Source organism: Zootermopsis nevadensis, unplaced genomic scaffold, assembly GCF_977971745.1.
Source record: "Zootermopsis nevadensis isolate Lab colony 2312 unplaced genomic scaffold, Znev_1.0 Znev_ptg000030l, whole genome shotgun sequence".
Classification (NCBI taxonomy): Eukaryota; Metazoa; Arthropoda; class Insecta; order Blattodea; family Termopsidae; genus Zootermopsis; species Zootermopsis nevadensis.
The window spans coordinates 15651470-15676676 of NW_028259162.1; the positions used below are offsets into that span (position 1 = coordinate 15651470).

Consider the following 25207-nt stretch of genomic DNA (forward strand, 5'->3'; position numbering starts at 1 on the left):
GGAACGCTTCATTTTATTCAATTAAAAAAATGTTGTTATCCAATATGCTATTCAAAACACTGAAGATCAGGATATATAAAACAATAATTTTCCGGTCGTCTTGTACTGCTGTGAAACATGTTAGTATTTTACCTTGAATGAATAATGTAGATTAGTTTGAAAACAAGGTGCTCAGGAAGATATTTGGGCCTAGGAGGGATGAAATAAGTGGGGAATTTAGAATATTACAAAATGAGGAACTGCATGAAATGCACAGATCACCTAGCAAAGAAAAGACAGTAAAATATTTTGGAAACCGACTACTAGTAGACCATGAAGGAGATGGATCTTAGAGATAGGAATTAGAGTTGGCTCAGGATCATATCCGCTGGCGGGCTTTGGTGTTGTCAATATTGGACCTGCAAGTTTCAGCTACCAGGGAGTTAATTCGTTAGTTAGTTACTTACATTGAAGTTCCATTCTGGTACCGATTTCCCTACGAAAACACATATGCTGAAGTTCCGACAGTATGGTCAATCTTACTATCAATTACTCTTAATTTTAAAGAATGCATATATACTTACTCTAATATAATTTTGCCTTTCGCATTTTGCTAGCGAGCAGTACATAATTGATATTATGGATGTTCTGTTTTGTGTATACTACCCTTATAATTGAACAATTCAGAAGTATGGGATGGATTCAGAGCGGGACTAATGTACACGGTGAAAAAATAACATATTGAGATTTTAGGTTTTCACGGCGGTAAGTATGAAAATATCGGAATATTGCGCCGTGTAATCTCATAGAAGCTACACGACGTTTCAGAGTTGCGTACCGCCTTTATCATCAAAACAAATGATGGAGGCAGTGTGCACGCTCTACGAGATCACAGGATGCTATATCCCAGAAGACCGTTGCCTTCATATTATATGCTTTCTTGTGTGAAATTGAGATGTTAATAGCTCTTTCAGCAAAATTATGAGTGAGAATAGATGATCGTAATATGAGAAGTAATACTGGTGTTTGTATTAAATGTGGACGAATATTCCAGAATTGATTAAGTAGATATTCACGTCTAAAAGAACGATTTATTTTTGGGTTATTTAAACACACTTTCAAATGCAGATGATATAAGCCTACATCGTCGAATGTGATGGGAGAATGAAAAAATGATTTAAAAAACGGTGACTGTTCTATTTGAGGCATATCTGGAAATTCACCTGGTGCGATAGAGTAAATTCATGAAGCGTTTCACGCAGGCCAGTTGGTAATTCGGCCGAGATTCGTGTTATTTTCTTCCCTAATAAATTCCAAAACCACATTTCTACCCCAACACAGAGGAATTTCCAGTTTTAATAAACAAATTTATGCAGCTTGGGAACTAATTTATTTTTGCTTACAGGTGCATTGAAATAAATGTGAGAGTATAAACAATACACGCAATTATACAATAAATGCTGCTCTTCCTAGGAACGAATTCAAAACTGTAGAATATGTCCAGCTGCTGGCTGAATCCATGAAGTGATTTCAAAAAATTGGTACATATCTGTACCCGCTTCCTGCAAAAGATTGCACATGAATAATTCAAAATACAATATTTTAATATAATATACATAGTCCAATAACTACAAGAAAAATATTCTTGTAAACAGATTACTTCATAATATATATTTGTAAAGGGCACCCGAATTATTTGTCATTATTTTTCTTTGATACCTTTCAGGTAAACAAAATATTTGTGTGAACGTTACGTTTAAACTATCACACTTTGAGAAACACAAAATTTTGAAGTCTGGAACATGAATGCTGTGTAGCTTATAATATTTATTTAGCTAATTTACTCCAAACTGATTATTACCTTCTCTTGTGGAAAAGGTTGTTACGGAGCACGCGATATTTTAGAAATACTTAATTTTGTCACTGGCTCTGACTTCGAAGCCTGCTTTAATTTTTATTAATAAGATAACAGTTTGATTCCACTGAAATACTAAATCTTTTCTGTATTTATAATACATCAAACCTCAGTCAAAGCAAAGTTTTAACTTTTGTATTCAGTACTAACAAAATATACAAAACAGTCTATGAAATAAATTTTTTCTATTGAATATATCAGTAAGCAATATTTTATTGTTCTGCCATGGTTTTTATTTTTGGAAGTAATTTAAAACTGCAAAATTATCAATGTCTTCCGAGAGGTTACGTTAATCTTTTCACGTAATATAGACAATTTACATTAAAAGTGCTATGCACTTTTCATTTTTCAATGTTATGAATGATTGGGTTAAAAAAGTAATTTAAAATTTTTGAACTTCTTAAATCGTTATTATGATTTCTCAAAAAGCCACTACGTTTCGGGTAATGGCTCTTCCTCTCAGTTGAACCTACACATTCGGGATCGTTAGAAAAAGCTAATCATAAACCGCCACTTCTCTTCCCAACGTTGTCTCTCAAGATAAAATTTTTACGAGGGTTACTTCAAAAGTCATGGCAAATAATTTCGGGGGAGGGGGAGAAACACTTTATATTGAAGAAAGTTCAAAACATACATATGAAAGGGCATGATATACTCCTCCGATTGGCGTAGTCAGATCAAGTGGGTGTGACTGGATGTAGGTATGCTAGGTAAAAAAATAGTACATTACGAAATGACCGTTTTTCTCATGTTTAATCCTCGAAAAATTCAATTGTGATTAAAAAATTAAAAAATTCAATGTGAGTTAAATCAGAATTCTTACATTAAGACTAGCAACCTTCAAAGTAGTCTCCTAGTGTATCAAGTACTCGCCGCTAACGACGAGGAAGACGGCGAATACCATCAGCTTCACCATCTCGCGCCGAACTGCGTTGGAAATGTCCTCTCGTGTACGAAAGCGTTTCCCTCGCAATGGATGTTTCAATTTGGGTATTAAGTCATAGTCACATGGCGAAAGGTTGGGTGAACATGGAGGGTGGTGTAGTACTTCCCATCTCCGACGTCGTTAAAGGTTCTTGACATTATTGCGGTGTGGGCGGTTGCATTGACGTGAAGGACGATGACATTGTGAAGCAGTTCAGGACTTTTATTCCTAATTGCACGGCGTAAGTCATTCTGCAGAAAGGACTCGTATTATGTTTCATTCACAGTTTGACCAACGCAGTTCGGCGCGAGATGGCAAGATTGAGAGATGTTGAAGCTGATGGTATTCGCCGTCTTCCTCGTCGTTGGCGGCGAGTATTTGATACACTCGGAGACTAATTTGAAGGTTGCTAGTCTTAATGTAAGAATTATGATTTAACTCACATTGATTTTTTTATTTTTTTTTAATCACAATTGAATTTTTCGAAGATTAAAGAATGAAAAAAGGCCATTCCGTAATGTGCCTTTCTTCTTACCTACTATACCTACACCCATTCACACCCACCTGATCTGACTACGACAATCGGAGGAGTATATCGTGCCCTTTCATAAGTATATTTTGAAATTTCTTCAATATAAAGTGTTTGACCCAAAAAAAAAAATTAGTTGCCACGTCTTTTGAAGTAACCCTCGTATCTCCACTTTGGTCTGATATGTTTATTTTTTATATTGATAGTACTGACTTTCGGGTATTATATTGGTTTAGTTCCTATTTATAACACATGGCCACAGTATACTTTTAATAGGCTTCATTTCCTTATTTTGAGCCAATTACATTTACTTTATTGGTCTTTCACTTTGGTTGAAAAATCTATATAAATTTAGTAGTTCTCTGATATATTGACCACTCATAGGTCATTGCACAGCTGGAATATGTAGAGTAGCTGGCCCATTTCACAGTGTCTACAAATCGAGATTGGCTTCATGTAAAGAGCCCGAATGTGTAGGTTCACCTAATGACGGAAAAAGATCCATCTCCCGAAACGTAGTGGCTTTCTGATAAAGCATAATGACGATTTAAAAAGTCTAAATAATTGAAAATAGTAACTACATATTTTACTTGGTTTGCGAAAAATTTAATTCGATCGAATTTTTGTTGTCAGATTTATTACTTATGCACTTTTACATAAGTTTTTTTCGAAATCAGTTATTTTAATTTAATCCAGTTCAATTAATTTATTAGAGAGTTTGATAATTGCAAGTGCCTATAAGAGACAAGCACTAATAAATATATAATAATACTACTAATAAATGGAAAAGAAGATTATTCTAGAAACAAAACGCATCATGAGGTAAATATTAATGTAGTACTTTATTAAATTTAAATATATTTTCTAGAAGCTACTGTAAAATTGAAGATGGTTGTATTCTGGGTTGTTGCGCCGTATAGACTAGTAGAAGTTTAACGACGTTTCAGATGTCGTTGCTTCCTCTAGCATTAGGGCGGTAAACTTCTACTAGCCTGATGCAATAGCCCAGAAGACAGCCTACTTCAGATTCACCGCCGTGAAAACCTCAAATCCTAGATATTATAACACTAGTCTCAGATGATATTTGGCCCGGTTAATGGGCAGGAACAAATGCTGTTAAGATGATAATGATGATAATAATAATACTTACCAATAATTGTATAACCTGGAAAGATAATATTCAATGTAAATGTAATGGTATTTTTCTCCCTCATAGAAATCATATCACATAAATTAAACACATGAAATATTTCAGAAATTCAAATGGCAGTCTTTATTTAAGACAAGTATCGAAACTGCGCTGTTGTTGTATTTACGTGATATCTTAAAGCTTGTCTTTAACAGTTTTACAGATTATGCAATTGTTGAAAACATTTTTGCAATAAATTCCCTTACATTATAATAGCGTTTAAGTTATCAATGATTTCTAATAATATTAAGAAATGTTTTAGTAACTGAATTGAAATATATACAGGGTTATTCATAATTCCCTGATACATTACAAAAAAAAAGCAGGACTTAAATGGTGCAATGGATGGTAACATAGGACATGCCAATAGAAAGAGAAATTCTTCAGGTTTATTTCACCTAATAAATGCTTTATGTGTCCGGCCTTTGTGACGCGGGAGACGTTAAGCCGATAATCCATTTCCGCCCACACCCGCTGCAGCATGTCACGATCGATTTGTGATATGACAGCGATGATTCGTCTTCGCAGCTGAGGCAGATCCCGTGTCAGAGGCGGTACAAAGACCTGGTCCTTAACGTACCCGCGTAAGAAGAAATCACAAGGCGTCAGGTCAGGTGATCGGGGTGGTCAATGAAGCAGCGAATGGTTATTGAGCATTTATGAAGTATGTGAAGTAAACATGGTGAGTATCTTTCTATCGGCATGTACTATGTTACCATCTATTGCACCATTGAAGACTAGCGATTTTTTGTAATGTGTCAGGGAATTATGAATAACTCTGTGTATATATAACATCTAATTTAATGTCATATATGAATATATATATAAGTCAAAAGTAAATCTGTTACAACTTACTGGGATATCCTGAGTGGTAATTATCCTTGGTGTATCCTGAATATAAGTAATCTGCAAATAAAAATATTTGTTTGAATATGTGTTTTATATCAATCTCCATTCATTAATTTCTTAAAAAGGTAATAGGCTTACGTTTGACCTTATGCCTATATATTTCAGTTTCTGTTAGTGTTTGCTTTTCTATTGGATTTAATGCATTAATTTAATTACATCCGACCTAAGTTCTGCAGTTGCTGAAACTGGCAAAATATGCTCTTACAGTACAGTTTAAAGAATGATTGAAACGGAAAAAATTTAAAACTGTTTTAATAACTAAATTGAAATTTAATTTCATATATATATATATATATATATATATATATATATATATATATATATATATACATGAGCAGGTTTAAAAGAGCAGACAGGGTGTGTTGCTGACCACTCACCCCTGTCTAGTATTGAGATCAAGAATGAGTAGGGGCTGTACCCTCTCCCCCCCAAGAGACCTGCATGGCATGTAGCAGGACTGCTTTGCTATTGTATATATAAAATAAATTTGTTGTTATAACTTACTGGGATATCCAAAGTAGGAATTACCTGCAAAAGGAAATACTTGTATAAAACAATATAATATTTTAGTCTCTCATTATGCCCAATATCCTAAATATTGGATATATGCCTAAGCCTTTTATAAACATTGGGTTCTTTAAATTAAAAATAAATATTTTAGTTGTTTTTAATCAGTGTTCGCTCTTATATTGTATGTAATTCATACTTTTTTTAAATATCTATGTCCTAAGGATGGCAGATATACAATATTTCTTAGAGTTAATATATTACCCACAAAATGTCATTAAAATTTACATTTAATTTTTGTATCATTTAGATATCAATTATTATATCGCAGTATAACGAACTTGTACTATTTATATAAGCTTATTAAACAAAAGGGAGCGAGAATTTAATGCGCAAAAATTGGTTTGCTGCAGAAGATTTTTGAGCTTCTGTTAAAGCAGATTTAAATATTATTTAACGATCCCTGTACACTTATAATTAATAGCATAGCTTAGACACAATTTCTCTCAAGAAATTTAAAATTGCAAGAAATTTTAAGAGTCACGTAATATATTTTAGATCCATAAGTAAAACATATTTAACAACTTTACTACCAGAGTATATTTCTCTTTTAATTGTCCACTTCTATAATTCCGTTTTTCCGTTGTCACAGTACTCAAATGAAATATGCATACCATTTATGAGTTTTATAACTTTCTAAATATTCTTGTACACGAAGGTCCGAAATAAACCTACCAAGTTCAAACTTGATATTCTCCGCAAGAGTGATAATAATTTGAAGAAATTTTGCTGAGACACTATAAAACTAAAGAAATTTGTTTATTTGTTTTCTTTTGATTTTGTAGATAATAAAAATTGCGATCTACAGTACCAAGCAGCAGCTACTCATTATTAAAGCATATATTTGATCATCCAAAAGCCAAGAAAAGGCTAGAAATGTGTTTCAGGTAACGTTTAGCGTCAATCTGAAATCAACTAAACATACTGAAGTTATTACAAGTATTTGATAGACCTAGCTGTAGTTTACAGTATAAAATTCTTAAAGATATAGGAAGAGTAAATTCATTGGCGCTTATACCGTTAAAATAATTAAACCTGATATTCTGAATGATTTCACAGAGTCTAAGAGCCGTTTACTTGTAAAACACATATATTTTACCTTCAGCATATCTGCGTGCTTGCGCTGTAAAGAAACACACACGTTTTTAGTCAGAGAATGCCTTCATAGTATCATATTCACTTCATTAAATTGACTTTATTTGTGATAAACCGTCGTCTTTAGCTTAACAATGTGATCTGTTTTCCGTTAAGCACAATACAAAATACTCAATATAATGTTACAATATCTTGGGTTATGTATTTCGGCACTTTTCGTGCCATCATTGGAAATTTGATTTTGTACGACATACGTCAGGAAATATTCTTACTGTAATGTAAATACACATTTGCATGAACTTAGAGCCTACGTAAAGAATAACTTTTTTAAAGGAAGGTATAGTAGTCCTCAAGAGTGAAATACAGACTTGTTACAAGAGATTTCTCTTACCGGTCAGATGTTCTATATATTCATGTTCTGAAACAGAATGTTTTTACTTAGAATTAGAATATTCAAATAAAACTTTATACAAGAATATATCAAGTTTAGATTAATAAATACATAATTTCAGATGTATAATGCTAGTTTTTTTGGTTATAAATATAAACTTGGGATAATGAATGTACATATGAAGACGAGAATATCTCGTGTAACGAACAACGACTTTCAATTGTTTTTTCACGATACAAGCCTATTTCTGCATTCTCTCGTCATAAAATTGCTAGATGAGATCATTATTTTTATATAATACAATTAAGCTTTGTAATTGTATATATTTACTATGACATTAAAGACTTTTGGCAGGGGTCGCCTAAGTAGGTACTGATATATAATTTCAAACTTCCCGAACATATTATTCCCAAGACAAATGTTCTAAAAATAGATCTTAATAGTGGAAAGCGGAAAAAAGTAGCTCAGGATAATAACAAATGGCGTTCTTTGGTACTACTGGTGCAAAACTTTGGGATCTCCTAAAATAGAACCAGTTTAGTTTTCTCTTTCATGAGAAGCAAATCTCTTCATTGCTAATTTAAATATATATAATATATTTACTCTCACCAGTAAACACAGGGGTGCTGAAACCTGAAAAAGGCAACATAAAACATAAGAGTTAATTATAAAGTTATTTACCAATTATAACAAAACAAATTTATTTAATTTTAAATATCTTACAAAATTTGGTGATACATCTAAAAGAATATTTAATATCAAGTAATATTGAATATAGGTCTTATGGGGAATGAGGAAGGTGTAGTTCTTAACCGGACAATAGAATTACTTCAAATCTGCAGCACAATTGATCATTATTTACGCTGATGACTCACCACTGTTTTATGTTTTGTAAATACGGACATAAGGATACATTACAATAAACAATTCAGCATGTAGTTTCGTGTTTTTTAAGCTATTTCTTTAAAACTAATGTTTCTTATTCATTAGCTATTTTTATTACTGGGTGAAGTTATAAAATGTTTTCATAGCAAATACTAGAAATCGACTTATGTACATGTAATAATTTTTGAAATAGTAATCTTATAATAAGATGAATATATAAATTGTCAAACTTGTATTGTTTATTATGGATAATTCTATTTCTAATAAGAATGTATTTGACGTAGTGGTATTCGACACACCTTTTTCGATAACTTACCGTTCTGATTATAATCCTTTGCTGCTAATAGAGCTGAAAAATAATGAAGTTTATGAAAATTATATGAGATGTGTAAAACATTTCAATGTAGTATTTGATTTCTAAATTCAATATTATTTCTTATTCTAGTATAAATCTTATGGATATGAAAGTAGGAAGAGAGATGTGTATAGAGATTTTTGAATTATTTCTTAACACTTTACTAGCTTTGGGAAGAGAACATGTCTTGAATGAAGGAAAGTATTTTTTTCTACATTCCTTAGAGTACTGCCTCAAAACTGTAATAGTTACATTGTAGTAATTGTGTTATGACACCGTGTAGTCTTACAAATGGTTAATTTGTTGAAAAACCGGTAGGTTACCTACGACCCACAAAGAGTATGATAGGGTACGGTGGATATACACCAATGACACGAACTTAACACGATTTAATTCTAATATTTTAATACCGTCTCCAATTGTCATCTGTAAACTACGAATTACAAACTAAAATATATTTCAAGATAAATTTGGTTGTGTATTAATATTTCCGTGTTATAAAAGAGTTTGCATTCAGGATATAGAAAATATAAATGTAATTTCTTATTCTAAAGATTACTATAGTCTGCTATGACATCGATTATGGTCGACACCAAAATGTGTAAACTTTGGAAAAACATGGGTTATTTATCATATTGAATGAAAGGCTTGAAAAAATTATTGTATGAAAGTTAAAATTAACGTACTCACCTTTGTACTGTTTGTAGAGTTCATCTGAAAGAAAGATTAGTATCCAGTTTTAACTTGTATTAGAAAGTTCAATTTTAATGTGAAATTCATAATGATAACATTTAATACAAATTAATAGAAGCAAACTGAAGACACAACTGGAGTTCTCATATGGCAGAAAAGAATCACCAAACAGCCGACATTTTGGCCTTCAAGTTCTCGAAATGTTTTAATATGTAACAAATAAACCCAGAGTGAGTTAATTCTGTGATGAAAGTATGGAACACCTATGTTCCATTTTTATATTTGTAACATATTAAAAGATGTCCCACCATACGCCATGTAGGCGCTTGGGGGGAGTGGAGGTATATCTCCTACTCATTCTTGACCCCGGCACTAGATGGGGGTGAGTGGTCAGCATCACGCCCCGGCCGACTTTACCCCCGGGAAAGGACCCCGGTACCCATTGGATAGGAGGCTGCGTGGGCCCCAGAGCCGGTCTGGACGCAGAGGCTAGAGGAAAAAATCCTCTGCCCCCGTCGGGGATCGAACCCCGGTCGCCCAGTACGTAGCCAGTCACTATACCGATTGAGCTACGCCGGCTCCTTTGTAACATATTTGTGGCAGTAATTCACATTACGAGCTACGTAATTAAAACTGAGAGAAATAAAACAATAGAGCGTTACTAATGGAACTGAGCACCCAAGAGTCGATTGATGATGGTTATGTATTGGACTTACGCTCGAGCCAAAGAAAGAATTCACTCCTAACAGTTTTAAATTGGACTTTGTTTTGGTACAAGAAATGCCTAAATTCTTATGTCTGACGTAGTGCTGTATAAAAACAACTATGCATGCTTGGTATTATCATTTGGACACTGAGAAAATTGACAATGAACTTGTCAAAATAAGACTGGAGTGACACTGCACTAGAAATCTATCGAACATAGACTCGGTTTTAGCTACAAGTATGTGTGCTCAAAAATAGAAAATGCATTACGCTTTTACCAAGCATGGAGCCCCGGCTGTCTAATTCGTACTTTACTGCTTCCGAGCCAAAAAATGAAATTACTTACTAATAATTAATTAATAACTTACATGGTCTGGCGTAATAGTCTGAAACAAATAAAATTAAGTGTAATAATAAATAACAAAAATATATCGCATCGCATTAAATTGAAAACAAGCTATTTTAAACGACACACGTGTGTTCTTAAACTTTATTTCTCTCATCAACGTCACTGAGCAATCACCTTAACAGAAAACGCTCAAGATATATAACGAAAGATATTTTCGTTTTCACAGCTACAAGTTACCTATACGTTCTTTATTTAAGAATGAGAGGTTTTACACGACTTCACTTTTCTTTTTATACTGTTTCAAATAACACAAAGTGCAATAGGCAAGAAGATCATATAAAAAGGAACTACGAACACAAAATTGTGGTAAACTAAGATTACAAACAAAACAAAGCAAAAACCCATGTTCCATGAATGAAGAGCACCTCGACCCACTCTCTTAACCACCATTAAGCAGAAAAAGTCATTTCATGGCTTCAGTCTTTTTATTAATCTTGATGTTTAGATCAGCGCCATAACAAATGTGCAGGTAATTTCACATTTGATATTTTCACGGAAATAGCTTCGTACTATGTCGTCCTGTGGGTAGCATTATATCAAGGAATAAATATACTACCGACTTTTCGAAAAACCTACTGCCTCATTCTTCGGGTACGTCCTACAACGATTGTGTTTGTATTCCTCGACATACTGTGTATTATACCCAACAGTCGACACAGTGGATAAGTATTGTGTTCAAATTTAATTGGTAGGCTAGTTTCAATTTTTTTAATCCTTTTAGCAAACAGGCAACTGAGCACATGTAGAAATGTCTCTGTCTGGAATAATTTAAATAAATCTTTCTTTAAGCTTACTACAAGTTATACTGAAATTTATCATAGTGAATCTTCTATACGCAGAGCAGTTCGAATGGTTAAACTGTTGTTTTCGATGATAATATTATTTTAGAAAACAGAGTAGTAGGTGGAGGATGTATGTTTCTCAGATACATTAGTGACCATTTGGAAGACTATGTGATGTTATAACCCAGAAGACTATATTTTCACAGCCGTGAAAACCTTAAATTTCAAGTTACCCAATTACAGCACCACTAAATTAAAACTCATTTTACATTTTGAACATCTTTAAAATATATTGTTCTGCTACGAATCATTCAACATTCAGATTTTCTAAACTATTAAACATCTGATTACTATTAATGTACAGTAATATCTGTTGAGTTGTGATTTAAAACATGCCCGACAGAAGATACTGGGCAAGATTTTGTTAATTACTTACTGGATTTGTTTCAAACTAAAAGAAACCAAAACAAGGCAGTGCTAAAAGTATTACGGTGGTTCTTCTTAAAAGGAAATAAAACTTAAAATGCCTTCGGCAATAAATTATATTAAGTATTTTTATTCAAATGATTTATGGCTTAAGCTGATTTTACCTTGAAGACTGTTGTAATACACCGACAAAAGTTCTGGAACATAAATTTAGAGTATTTTAAAGTAACGTTGATTTAATAACACGTATGCTTGTAAATTAAAGTTCAGTTTTAAAATATCTTAAATGTCACTCTCTTATTTGGCTACAATCAATACTAGTACGTAATTAATCCACATTAATTACATAAACGTTGACAAAAATTACCCTGAATATAACTCTTATGCAAACATTTGGAGTTTAAAGGTAATTTAAAGAACTGAGTTAATTTTTAATTTTGTAAACTTCCTTGTGTTTTACACCTATTTTTATTTTGATTGAAAGATGTTGAAATGACTGTGGGTATGTCCTCGTTTTCCATGACTCCACAACAAAAGTGGATTTACGGAACGTTCCATTAGGTAATGGTTTCTTCAGCCAGTAACTAATTAGTTAATGAAGTCTTTTGGCAGAGTCCGAAAAACATACTTTGTTTTTAAAATCAAAAGCATTAGTTATCTTCCATTTCAGGTGATATATTCTGACAGCAATAATTTCCAATCTTATCAACAAATTTAATGTGTTTACTGTAGCAAAATAATGTTTGCATATGAATAAGTGTGTGTGAATACTGTATCGAAGTTGAAACCGCTACTAAATATGTAGCCCAGATGAAAACCTGTAAATCATAAACACATAGAAAGCCAACGGATTAAAGCGTCATTGGATATCTTGGGTTGATCTGTCTCACCTCTCAGTACCGCATTAAATATCACCATTCAAAAATTACGATTAGCTATTCTCACACTTTTCAGTCCTCATGTACTTGTCGCAAGATAAGTCTGATCTTCGGTAGCAAAAACGATAGCGATGCCTTTTGTACATTACTTGACCCTCTCACTGTGAATTATTTTAGGCTTGTAGATATTTTGCATCCATTTTTCTGAACAATCATAGGTCCATTTTAGAATGTAATTTACCAGTCTTTTTAAATCCTTAATAATCTCAATGTTTAAGATTATTTCACAACCAAGTGTAAAACTGGATTGTAGAATTATACCGTCTTACGTTTCATTAAATTATGCACACAAAGCAAACTACTGTTTCAACCAATCACTACATATATAATTAAACACGAAACCTCATATACGTCATGCACTTAAACTAAAGTATTCACTTTGCTCCACGTTCCTTAGCTCTCCAGAAAAGTTGTTCAAATCTAAATTTATAATTTAAATATTTCATTTTCGATAGAGCACATGAGTTGTTTTAACTTCGGCCTCTGTAGGTCTGTACATAAATAGGTTGCATACTTAACAAATTGTTGTTATTGAAGTGTTCAGTTTTCACCTACTTTCGTATTCAGGCCCATCTGAAATAAAAGAACATACAGGCCAATATTAAAAGAATAGTTGGTTCTCAAGTGAAGCGTATATTATTATATTAAGCTGGCGTTGTTCCCACTCAATGAATCAACATTTCCCTGAATGCTCAGTTTCTATTTTATTTGATTCCCTTATCTCCCTTACAACTCATCACAATTCAACAGTTACAAGAATTTATTTTTTATTGCATTACAGTTTCAGTTTGTAATAATTTGGTTCCATTTTACGGCAAACAGAATCCAGCATGTAATCCATACATCACATGCATTACATTTACACCTGATTTTCTGAAAAGAAAATCCAGTTTTAGTTCCTTTTATAGTCTTTGATGTAACATAATTCTTGTAACGTATAATAGACTCTGAAATTGAATGTAAAAGGTGCCAATAATTTTATTCCCTTTCTCTCCAATAAACTTGCTTTTTTTCAACCTGTTAAGGCACAAATTGGTTTCGAAATCGACTCATATGCATATGTGCCTAATAAGAATTTTATCGCTAGGTTCGATTTATGTATTTCAAAAGGAATGATTTCTATTCACATTCCTTTCTAATAAGAAGAGATTTTATGTAAGCTTTAGATGTTCTGCTTATTCTAAGACAGAATCAACAGTAGAATGATTTGTAAGATTGGATTTCACCGACAGGACTCATAAATAAGAATAACGATAAGACAGATTTTTATTATAATATTTTAAGAACAGTTAATTTATTTTCCACCTATAACTTACGTTCAACTCCGGGTTCTTTTGGATCCACAGGCATTGGTTCTGAAATAAAATTAAATTTATTTTTTAAACATGGAATATTCTTATGCGAAGTTTTCATTCATGTAGCCTATTTTATCACCCGTGCCCATTTCGTGAAATTTTGAGTATCCAATTGGTCATGCGATTTTTATGATTTAGGCCTACAAATTAATGTCTGATATACAGCGTGTTTCAAAAGTAGCTTTACAACTTGAGGGCGAGATATTGGTGAACTGACAGGAGAAACATATAATTTCAGAATATGGAAATGTAGTCAAACACTTCAAGTTTTATGTCCATCGGATTTTTATGGTACAATGTGACTTCCATTTTTAATGCTGCAGACGTCCCATCTGTAGTCAATATCTTGCCACACGCGGTGTAGCATCTCCGGTGTCACTTCAGCAACTGCAGCGGTAATTCGAGTTCGGAGTTCGGCCACATTTGCAGGTTATCTAAAGGTGTTAGATCCAGGGAACAAGGTGGCCATGTTATTGGTGCGGCCCGACACATCCACAGACCTGGGAAACGGTTGTTGAGGTACGCGCGCACTTCTCCGTCTTGCTGGAAGTGAATGCGTCCTTCCTGGTCATCTTCGTCAAGTTGAGGAATGAGGAGCTGTTGGAGCATGTCCAGATACACAATGTCGGTAATGGTCTTCTCCATGAAAAAGAAGGGGCCGTAAACTTTATCTTTGCTGAGGGCGCAAAACACATTAACTTTTGGACTGTCACGAACATGTTCCAGGAAGGCACGTGGATTTTCACTAACCGAAATCCTGCAATTGTGGGTGTTGACCTTACCAGTGACATGGAACGTACTTTCGTCACTGAAAATTACTGAGTCCAGAAATCCTTCGTCGTCTTCAACCCGCCGCAACATTTCCGTACAAAATTCCTTACGAGCCAGTTTATCACCATCTGAAATGGCTTGCACCATGGATAATCTGTACGCTCTTAAGTGTAAACGTCTTCGTAACACTCGCCACACAGTCACATGTGGGATCCCACTTTCCCGAGATGCACGTCTCGTTCACTTGCGTGGACTTCGAGCGAAGCTCTCCTTAATCTGTTCCACGGCGTCTTCAGAAACACGGTTTTCGGTACTACAGTTTATATGTATGAAACTTGATGTGTTTGGCTAAATTTGTGCATTTAAAAATATTGCGCAAGTCCATTAAATAAATTTATATTCTCCTGCGAAGTTGTAAAGCTACTTTTGAAACACGGTGTACTGTAGAGTAAGTCAGAAGTATGTTTACAAACTTCGTGAGCTTGTTCCAGAATCAAAAATAATAAAAAATATTCCTATGAACATTGGGTCGCAATTGTTTCATTTTCGAAATAATAGTCAAAAATAAGTTTCAATGAATGACTTTATATCAAAGTGAATCCAGCATCCAGCAAAGATTTTCAATTAACGTTTGGGCAGGAATTGTTGGCGACATGCTTATTGGTCCACACATGCTTCCATCACGTCTAAGAGGACCTTCATATCGGCGATTCTGAAGAAGACACTTGCCACGTCTTCTTGAAGATGTACCACTGAATACAAGAAGACAAATGTGGTTTATGCACGACAGAGCCCCAGCACACTTCTCCCGTCGAGTTTGAGATCATCTCAATGAACAGTACACTCAACGATGGATTGGGCGTGGTGGCCCAGTAGCATGGCCACCGAAGTCACCAAACCTGACTCAATTGGAATTTTATCTGTGGGGTCACTTAAAGTCCGTCGTTTGTGCAACACCCATAAACAATGATGACGACCTATGTGAACGTGTGCAGATTGCATGCCAGACGATTCGAGGAAACCGTAATGTGTAACAACGAATTCGTCAGTCTTGTGTACGTCGTGCTCTTGCGTGTGTGTGGAGAATGGAGGAACAACCTTTAGGCATCTGTTACAAAGAAACATTCCTATCCTTATACTTGGCAATAAAGGCATACGTTGAAACTAATTTTTGGCTATTATTTCGAAAATGAAATATTTGCGACAACATGTTCGTAGGAACATTTTTTTCTATTTTTGATCCTGGAACACTCACACGAAGTTTGTAAACATACTTTTGACTCATCCTGTATATATTTATTGTAACCACAGTATTCTAGTTTTATTTTTGCCCTTAGTTTTCTTAGGTATTTCTTATGCTAAAGATATTGTTCACGAATATTCGTATAACTCGTGTGGAAGATTCTAACACGTCCACACTTAGTGAAATATTGTTGTGGGGCTCTTTCATTGGTGATATGAAGTAGGAGAAAACAAGTATATCTTGAGTTAGGTACTTATACTACAGAGACAACAAACACATGCTTCCGATTCGTATAAACAGCACGCATTAAATAAATTAGAAATATGCACAAAATTTTTGTCGGAAAATGTGAACGCACGTGGCCACTTAAAAGATAGGCTCAGGTCAAAAGAAAATCATATAGAAATATTGTATAAGTTTGGGCTTTGGTAAACATGGAAATTAATCTTCGGGTTGTATAAAAGTTCGAGAATTTATTGACCAATTGAAAGCTTATTATACTATTTTCTCCAGACTTACTCTGCTTCATCACGCTAGTTTGTATACAAATATTACTAGATATTATATATCTAAGAAGCTACCAGGTCTTTATCGGATGGAAACATGAAATAATCCTAATGCAGGTATATTTAAATTAGGTTGTCCACGGCATCTTACGATAGCATTAGAACATTGTGTTATATGAGAGAAAATATAACCTAGGCCTACCTTCTGCTTGAGGCACTGATTCAGGTGCTGGGAAAAGAAAAGAGGAAGAAATAATATATACTGCTCCTGACAACCAAAATAATTTGTGCCCATTTTAAATTATAGTGTCTTCATAGCAAAATATGTTCAAAATAAAACTTCATTTCTGAATTGTCATAAATCTCTGCATTTAAGCACATGAAAGTTGTAGGTTTTATCCATCGTATATCTTTGTAATTTGTTTTTAAAGGTCGCTCCTCCGTTGCACAAATTTTCACGATTTATTATAACTGCAAGTTTATAAATTTTGTCTTTATTGCAGAGACGTAGTTCTAATAAGGCCACCAGCTAAATTGGCAAACAACTAGCGTTAAATTTCATTACCAACAGATTTGTAGATTTCTGCAACAACGACACCGTTTTCTTAGCATAACCGCACGCCATGCCTGCACTAAGAGGTTTTGGGAGGAGTCATGACATGGAAGAACTTCGAATTTTTGCCACAGTTAAGATTTTCCCGAAGATAGGAGTCAAATATAACGAGAGAGAAGAGTCTGAACATCTACAGGTGACAGACCAAAACGTGTAATTATTTATAGATTTCAAAGTATCATCTACTGTTATTTCTAAAATTTACCAGCATTTGAGGTTGCTTCAAGTATACACTTTTTACGTACATTCCACGTTCTGCTTGCTTATATATTTTAACATTGTTGATTACTTTGTCTGAAATGATTCGCTGTTTTCCTCACTACCATTGTAAACGGCATAAATATTTCCATGTAAAAATGTTCGTTGTGGTCTTCTGGGTTGTGAAGCCAAGTATTGTTGTAAGTGGTTATCAATGTTCCTTCTGCGAAACTTGTTGACCATCTACAGGACTACACTGAGTTACAGAATAAAATACCACGATTCGCACGGATTTTTCTTTATCACAGAAGGATAAAAACCTACTTTCTGCGTCCTATACTTTCCTTACACTATTGCGATCGGTACTTATATCATTACTGGCTCCGACTGCTTGAAAACTAGTTTGATATTCATATTAATCGAATTAATATAAATAAACCCTCAACTTCTGGCACATAGAAATACGTGTTGTGATTGTGTCCTGATTTGGTCTACAGCGCCACCGGTTGAATTAAAACCACATAACTGAAAAGCTGATCGTCAGAGAAAATAGGCAATATTACTTTAATAGGATTTCGAAATGAGTGTATATATTAATAAGAGAGTAACATGATTTACTTACCTGATATTAGTACCTCTTCGTGTTTTTCTGAAACGAAACGTGGCAGTGAATCACTCTTAATCGATACGTCTTATCCCTAGTGAAAGTGAAACGATTGGGTTTGAACTTTACAGTTGATTAAATGTTACATCTAGTATTATTGAAAATCGATTCCTACTCTGGCAAGCTCATAATTAACGACGTTGATAGACAAACTTTGAAAGTTTTGTTTCGAATAACCCAGGTGATTGTTGCTGCGCTCCTCCGGCAGATGCTACTGGATTTTAAAACGTCTACTCCACAACAGATGAGTTGGAATGTTGATCTCTTGGTTAAAAAAAAGTCTGTAACAGCTTTGTAGCGTTCTTTTCGCACGTAATTTCACATGGAACCGCCCACCTGACTTTCCATTTATGCCGCAATATTTGACAGATTTGGGGCAGTGAATCACAACTGCAATAGACTCGATCACTAGGGACACTCTCTATGGTGTAGGCAATTCTTCAAAAAGTCCATTGTATACTCGAGGGTTCATCACCGTGTACACATAAGCCCGCCACCGAACTCTATTCTGAGCATCCAGTTCGCTCTATCGATTCCTGTCTCTCTAAGGTCCATCTTAACGTTATTCTCCCACCTACAACTAGAACTTCCCAGCGGTCTCCTCACTTCAGGCCTCCCAATAAATACCTTGTAAACACTCCTCCCCTCACCCATACAACGCTTACCTCGTCCTCCACGATTTAATCACCCTAACTATATCATCTGAGGAGTGCAGGCCGTGAAGTTCACCATTGTGAAATTTTTTCCATGATTCATTTTTCCCCCCTTTTAGGTCCAAATATCCTCCTCTACACTCAGGTCTCAAATGCCCTCAATCTATGTTCCTCCCTCAAAGTGAGAGACCAAGTTTCGCACCCACATAGCACAACAGGTAAAATTAAACTTTTATATATTTTAATCTTTAGAATTTTGGTATGAGACGGGAGGACAAAATATTTTGAACAAAATAATAACAAGCATTCCCTGAATTTAATCTGGTCATTATTTCGTCAAGAACGTCATTCCGACTTGTTAGTGTCATCCCCATGTGCTTGAATTTTGTCACATTTTTGAACAATTCATTAGCTGTCATTATATTCTACTTCTGTCTTGAATTCTGATGTTGAGACTTGATCATACACTTTGTCTTTTCTGCGTTTATTTCTAGACCAATAATCCCTACCGAGTGTTTCTGTGTTCGCTTTTATAGCATTAATATTATAAACCAACAAATTAATATTATTAGCATGGACCAGAAGGTGATGTGTCTCAATCAATTCAAAACCGCCCTGATTTTCTTGGACGTTCCTGATGGCATATTCTATGGCACAATTAAAAAGCAGTGGCAATAGAACATCTTCCTGTTTAAGGCTATTCTGAATAGAAAATGTGTCAGATAAACGTTTACCTACACGAAATTTACTAGAGGTTTCACTTAAACACGTTTTAATTGGCCTAACTAGCTGTTTAGGTACACCAAATTCAAGCAAAATATTGTAAATAGCTTCACTTTCAACTGAGCCATAGGCATTCTTGAAGTCTATGAATAGTTGATGTACTGTCCCATGGTATTCCAACTTTTTTTGATATCTGGCGAATGTAGAAATTTTTATCAATTGTAGACATATTACGACGGAACCCACAGTGATAATCTCCAGCAATTTTATTGACAATTAGAGTCAGCCTCGGCAGAAGAAATTTCGATAACACTTTGTAGGCAGATAAGAGGGAGATGTCTCGATATTACTACAATCAGTCTTATCACCGTTTTCATGAAATAATGGATTCCTTCCGCTGCTGTGGCATTTCATCCTGATTCCATACAGAGCAAATAAGTGTGTATCCCGAAACGCAACGTTTCACCTCCTACTTTGATAATTTCGGCCGGAATTTCATCAGTATCCGGGGATTTATACTTTTTCAACTTCTCAATACTTCGATGTGGTTGTGGCACTAATGTTTCTGTATACATCTCCAAAAAAATTCTGTAATCAGTTTTAAATTAATTAATTTAGTTTTTAGGTTTTCCTTTTTCTAATTCCTAAATGTTCTATTGGTATCACTTCTTAAATGTTTCAGATTATCTGCACTGATTTGTCTTGGGATTTGCAGCCACTGTAATTTAGCCTTCTTCCGTTTGTCTTTTAATTTTGAGCAGTCATCATCAAACCATGGTTTACTATGCTTTAGTTTGTGATGTCCTATATTTTCCTTGGCTGAGGTCTTGATATTGTCTCTAATACTTTCCCATGCGCTCTTAATATTCAAACTGCCAACTAAGTTCTCTTAAGACGTAAATCTATTGGAGATTTCTATCTGACACTTTTTCTTAACTTTTATATCATTGATTTTCTTAAAATCAAATCCTTCTAAATCCTTTGCCTTGATTGTTTGCTTAATGAAAGTCCCTCCCTTAATTTTGCCACTACCAGATAATGGTCGGTTTCACAGTAAGCTTCTATGGAAGATCTGACATCTAATATCTGATTGCATGTGACACCATCAGAAGAAGTCCAAGTATGTTTATGAATGTCACGGTGAGGGAATGCTGTACATTTGACAATTAGATATTTTAAATTGTAAAACTTACTACACAGACCCCATTATCATTACTAACTTCATGTAGACTTTCCCTATGATTAATCGGTTTAAAAATGTCCTGCCCCTCTACCTTTACATTGAAATCTCCTATCAAAATGTTCACATTATTAACCCCACGCCGAACACCCAAGCTGGAGGACCACCCCTTGTCGGATGTCGCGACTGCTTATTCAACATATTCGCAGCTACCGTTCATATCTGGAGGCCTTCTCCTCCATCCGTAACCTGAGGACTCGCCAAGGGGCCCACCTAAATACAAACGTTCTTTATAAAGTTCGGGACGAGTTGAATTTTCATCTGGACATCTGCCGTGTGACTCGCGGAACACATGTCGAGTCTCTGTAAGATGCGTGCAAGACGTTTAGAGTTTATCTGTTAGTGGTGTATGTGTAAATTTCCAAATATTTCGCACTTGTTTTCTGCTTCATTTTTAAGGTGTTAAGTTTTCTGTGCTCACTCCGTGTTTGTTTTAAGCGTATTATTGAGGTGAGATATATGGGTCTGAAAGTATAATTTACATACATTTCTCATTAGCAATTTATGTCGTAACAATAACGTTTTCTGCCCAGTAATGTTAAATAAGGTCGTAATTAGTAATTGCATTATGTAAACTGCATCAGTTCTAAAATAATTTGCATCTTAGGCAACACAGTTTCAATCAATTGTGCATATATAGCCTAAATGTAAGTTCCCAGATTAAATTCAGTTAGACCTTTGTCAGCCAGTACAACTTATTTTGTGTAACGAGGAAACAGTCATTCAAATTTAATGTCTGAACTTCAATAATTCATAAATGAAGCCAGGTCTTACCTGCGACAGGTGCGAAGGCATAATGGCTGCCAGAAACTCTGTAATCAAATGAATAAACCTGGAAAAGAATTAAAAAGCACCCATCATTGCTTATCTCTTGCCTGTATTAGTTGGATGTGTTGCACAGCGTCGAATGGTAGGATGATTTCATAAATTGTGGATTAGAATAATGTGAAATAAAGTGATGGTGGCCCATTTCTTTGCAAAATACCAACAATTTCTGGAGTTATTGACGAAGCTACTTATGCTTCAACTATAGTCGGTCTCCGAGTCAAGGCATTCCCCGACCCTACAGGATACGAAACATAAGTTCTAAGTACTCGTCCGTGGCATTCTAGATTATTTAAATTCCTTTTCAGTTATTTTAATCCTGACAGCAAGAACGCAGTTTTATAGCCAAGAAAACCCGATAACGAACTCTTATACGTATAGTTACGTGCATTTTGTTTATGGTTTATTTTTCAAAGCTGTTAGCCTAAATTTCAACCCACAACCTCCCGAATAAGAAGCAGTTAAAATAAAGTAATTTAGTATGATATGGAATATTATCACGTAAAAGGAATATTGAGATTTATGTGAAATATTATTGTTGTAATCAAGTGATTTACACTACATTGAACTGAAAATTAACCTTGGATGGGATAAACGAAAGCAGTATAACAAAATTCCAGCAGGATCTGAGTTTTCACAGCGATGAGTACGAAGATGGCTGTCTGTCTTCTGGACTGTATCGCCGTGTAATCTGGCAGAACTCTGCCGACATTCCAGAGTTCTTTACCGCATCCATCAACTAGGCAATGAGTAAGCCCTGCTGATGGAGGCAGGAAGGACCTCTGAAACGTTCGTAAACTTCTACAAATCTACATGGCGTTAAAACCCAAAAGGTAGACAACATTTCAGTGGTTGGTTAAAATCATACAACAATAACGGAAACGTCACATAAAGACGTACATGGTTTCTTCGTGGCGATATGACTGGTTGGACAATCTCCAGGCTACATTTGTATTTGGTTTTCATATTTACTTTGGTCGACCACAAATGGCAAATTTAATAAAATCTTTCTCATTATTTGGGATGAAACGAATGGAATAATTGGGCTATGACATCTCCATTTCGTGTTCATATTATACACTTGTGCAGAGAAAGCAAAATGTATTGAAAACAAATTTAATTACACCGGTTAACATGTAAAATGTTATGAAAACGAAACTAACCAATCTTGACTAATTTTAGTCTACTGAACATGAAAATCACATTAAAATTTATCGAATGGCCCCTGTTTTCGAATTACGGCTGTGGTCTCATATTAGCGAGATACTTTACATTATTATCAGTTATAGTACCACCACGTTCTTATCACGTGATCATCAACTGTCGCCCCACTCTGCATTACGTGATAAGTTGTTGCTGCCTCAAATGCATCTTCAACTCTTGCAGTATTCCCCGAATCCGGCCAGGTACTGGGTAATTTGTTCTCAGTTAACGGTTCTCTGTGAGATTCCTACTTCTTGCGCAGTATTTGTGTCGTGGAAGATAAATATGCCCCGTAATTATGTGAATAGTCCAGATAACTTCTGTTATATATATGGAGAAGTCACGTTTGCTTCGTTAAAGTGTACGTTAACTCAAGCCATAATAAAGGCTTACGAATTGTACTTTGGGTGTAAAGTAGGCGATTAGGACAAGAACTGGGCTCCACACATATGCTGCACTAACTGTTCACAAAAACTCAACTCGTGGATGAATCGTAAGGGACGTTCTATGCCTTTCACAGTGTCCATAGTATGGAGGGAGCCAACAAATCACATAACAGATTTTTACTTCTGTATGGTGACAATTAATAAAAAGTAGACAGTGACGTACCCAAATATACCATCTGCATTTCTCTCCGTCTCTCACGGTAAACTATTACCTATTCCTGAACCACCCGAAAGTTTTTCTGTAGACTCTGATGAAGATGAAAACACTGATGATGTTCAGGCTGAGCTTGATATACACGAAGAAGTACAGCAACCGTCTACGTCAAGGGATCCACCATTTTGTACAAGCCTCTATCCTTCTGAACCACATAAGATCACAGAAAGTGAGCTTAATGACCTCATCAGGGATCTCGAACTGCCGATGAATAAGGCAGAGCTTTTGGCTTCGAGGCTACAACAGTGGAATCTTCTAGATCATTTTGTGAAAGTGACAACATTTCGTACTCCAAACAATGACTATGATAAATTATATCAAACAGAAGGTGAACTCACTGTTTGTAATGATATTGCTGGTGTAATTGCAGCAATGAACATGAGGCACGTTCCCGAAGAAATAGAACTGTTTATAGATGCTTCTAAGGTTAGCCTTAAGGCTGTGTTATTATGCAATGGAAATATGCTGCCTTCAATACCTATTGCATATATCGTCCACAAACAAGAAACATACGTAAAGATGGAGAACATCCTCTTATGTGTACACTACCTGAAATATGAGTGGCATATATGTGATGATTTAAAGGTAATCGCCATTTTGTTGGGACTACAAAAGGGTTACACCAAGTATTGTTGTTTTCTCTGTGAGTGGGGCAACCGTGCCAAGGTTATGCACTACAAGAAGAGGAGTTGGCCTGAACGAAAATCATTAACACCTGGAATGAAGAACGTAGCATTTGAACCTGTGGTAGATCCAAGTAAAATTTTGCTTACACATCAAACTGGGACTCATTAAAAATTTGTAAAGGCTTTGAACGTGAATGGTCCTGCATTGACATACTTGCAGGAGAAATTCCCAATACTTAGTACAGAGAAGATTAAGGCATGCGTTTTTATTTGTCCACAAATAAGGCAAATTTTCAAAGACTAGCAGTTCGAATGTATCCTTAGTGATAGCGAGAAATTGGCGTGGAATGCCTTTCGAAATGTTTCGACTGGTTTTCTAGGAAAAGTTAAAGCCGGAAACTACAGGTAGGTTGTGGAAGATCTCATGCCTTGTTATAAAAAACTGGGGTGCAACATGTCATTGAAGATGAATTTCTTGCACTCACACCCGGATTTCTTCCCGTCAAACTGTGGTGTCGTCAGCGACGAACATAGTGAGCGCTTCCGTTAAGACATCTCAGCGATGGAGCAAAGATACAAAAGCAAATGGAGTGCCACCATGTTAACCGATTATTGTTGGATGGTGAAAAGGGATGCTCCAGAATCTAAATACAAGCGAAAGGCGAAAAAGCGCTGTGTTTGACAAAGGTATGTTTATAGCTATATCTTACTGCCCTCTAAATAAATAGTACTTTGTATAAATATAACAAAATAGTTGTTTTCGAAAACAATAACCAATCTGCCCATTTAAGCACTTTTTCCATGTTTAGCAACCCAAAATCTATAAAGTTAACTTACTTTCATGCCCACAACAAGAAATTACCCAAAATTTGTTGGACAGTGTTACTTACCCCTGCAAAAAGGAGAACGCAGACGACAAAGGAGAACATGTTTGGTGTTACTGTTCTTCGAGTACGCAGATCTCTTGATCCTCCGACTATTTATACCCATGATCTGAAATAAATCCATGTGCCTCGTTGCATGAGCTACTTAATCTGACGCTGGCATTAAGAACAAGAGTTTTAGCGTGCATAAAGACTTTATAACCTACAATAAAATACCTAGTAAAACGTGAAACAAAAGCTCTAAAGTCAATAAAATATTTTTTGACGATTCTGTTTCTACCTCTTACTAGCAATATGCCTATTGTAATAGTGGGACTAGATTCAGACTAGCTTGCTGTAATTATGTACGCT

General features: G+C 35.1%; 1 protein-coding gene across 6 annotated transcripts; it reads right to left on the reverse strand.

Moving 5' to 3' along the window:
• Nucleotides 1-1346: 1346 nt before the first annotated feature.
• LOC110841432 (uncharacterized) lies at nucleotides 1347-24965 on the reverse strand. Of its 6 annotated transcripts, XM_022086971.2 has the most exons (17): nucleotides 24863-24965; nucleotides 21433-21490; nucleotides 18001-18027; nucleotides 16770-16796; nucleotides 14009-14047; nucleotides 13248-13265; nucleotides 11919-11951; nucleotides 10506-10523; nucleotides 9430-9453; nucleotides 8701-8733; nucleotides 8109-8132; nucleotides 7500-7526; nucleotides 7113-7136; nucleotides 5951-5974; nucleotides 5393-5443; nucleotides 4499-4513; nucleotides 1347-1541 (listed from the first exon to the last, which is right to left on the reverse strand). In XM_022086971.2, the coding sequence occupies exons 1-17, from the start codon at nucleotides 24899-24901 to the stop codon at nucleotides 1510-1512; spliced, it is 513 nt and encodes a 170-aa protein (XP_021942663.1). In that variant the 5' UTR covers nucleotides 24902-24965; the 3' UTR covers nucleotides 1347-1509. The 6 variants fall into 6 exon arrangements, with proteins under 6 accessions (XP_021942663.1, XP_021942666.1, XP_021942665.1 ...); XM_022086974.2 differs by lacking the exon at nucleotides 18001-18027; XM_022086973.2 differs by lacking the exon at nucleotides 16770-16796.
• Nucleotides 24966-25207: the final 242 nt, after the last annotated feature.

Bases quoted from the DNA above. Each gene is read 5' to 3' on its own strand.
- LOC110841432 (XM_022086971.2), bottom strand. From the start codon at position 24,901: ATGTTCTCCTTTGTCGTCTGCGTTCTCCTTTTTGCAGGG. The intron at 18,028-21,432 runs GTAAGACCTGGC...GTTTCGTTTCAG, and splicing joins TGCCTTCGCACCTGTCGCAG to AAAAACACGAAGAGGTACTA. The intron at 7,137-7,499 runs GTAAGAGAAATC...GTTTCTTTACAG, and splicing joins ATATATAGAACATCTGACCG to CGCAAGCACGCAGATATGCT.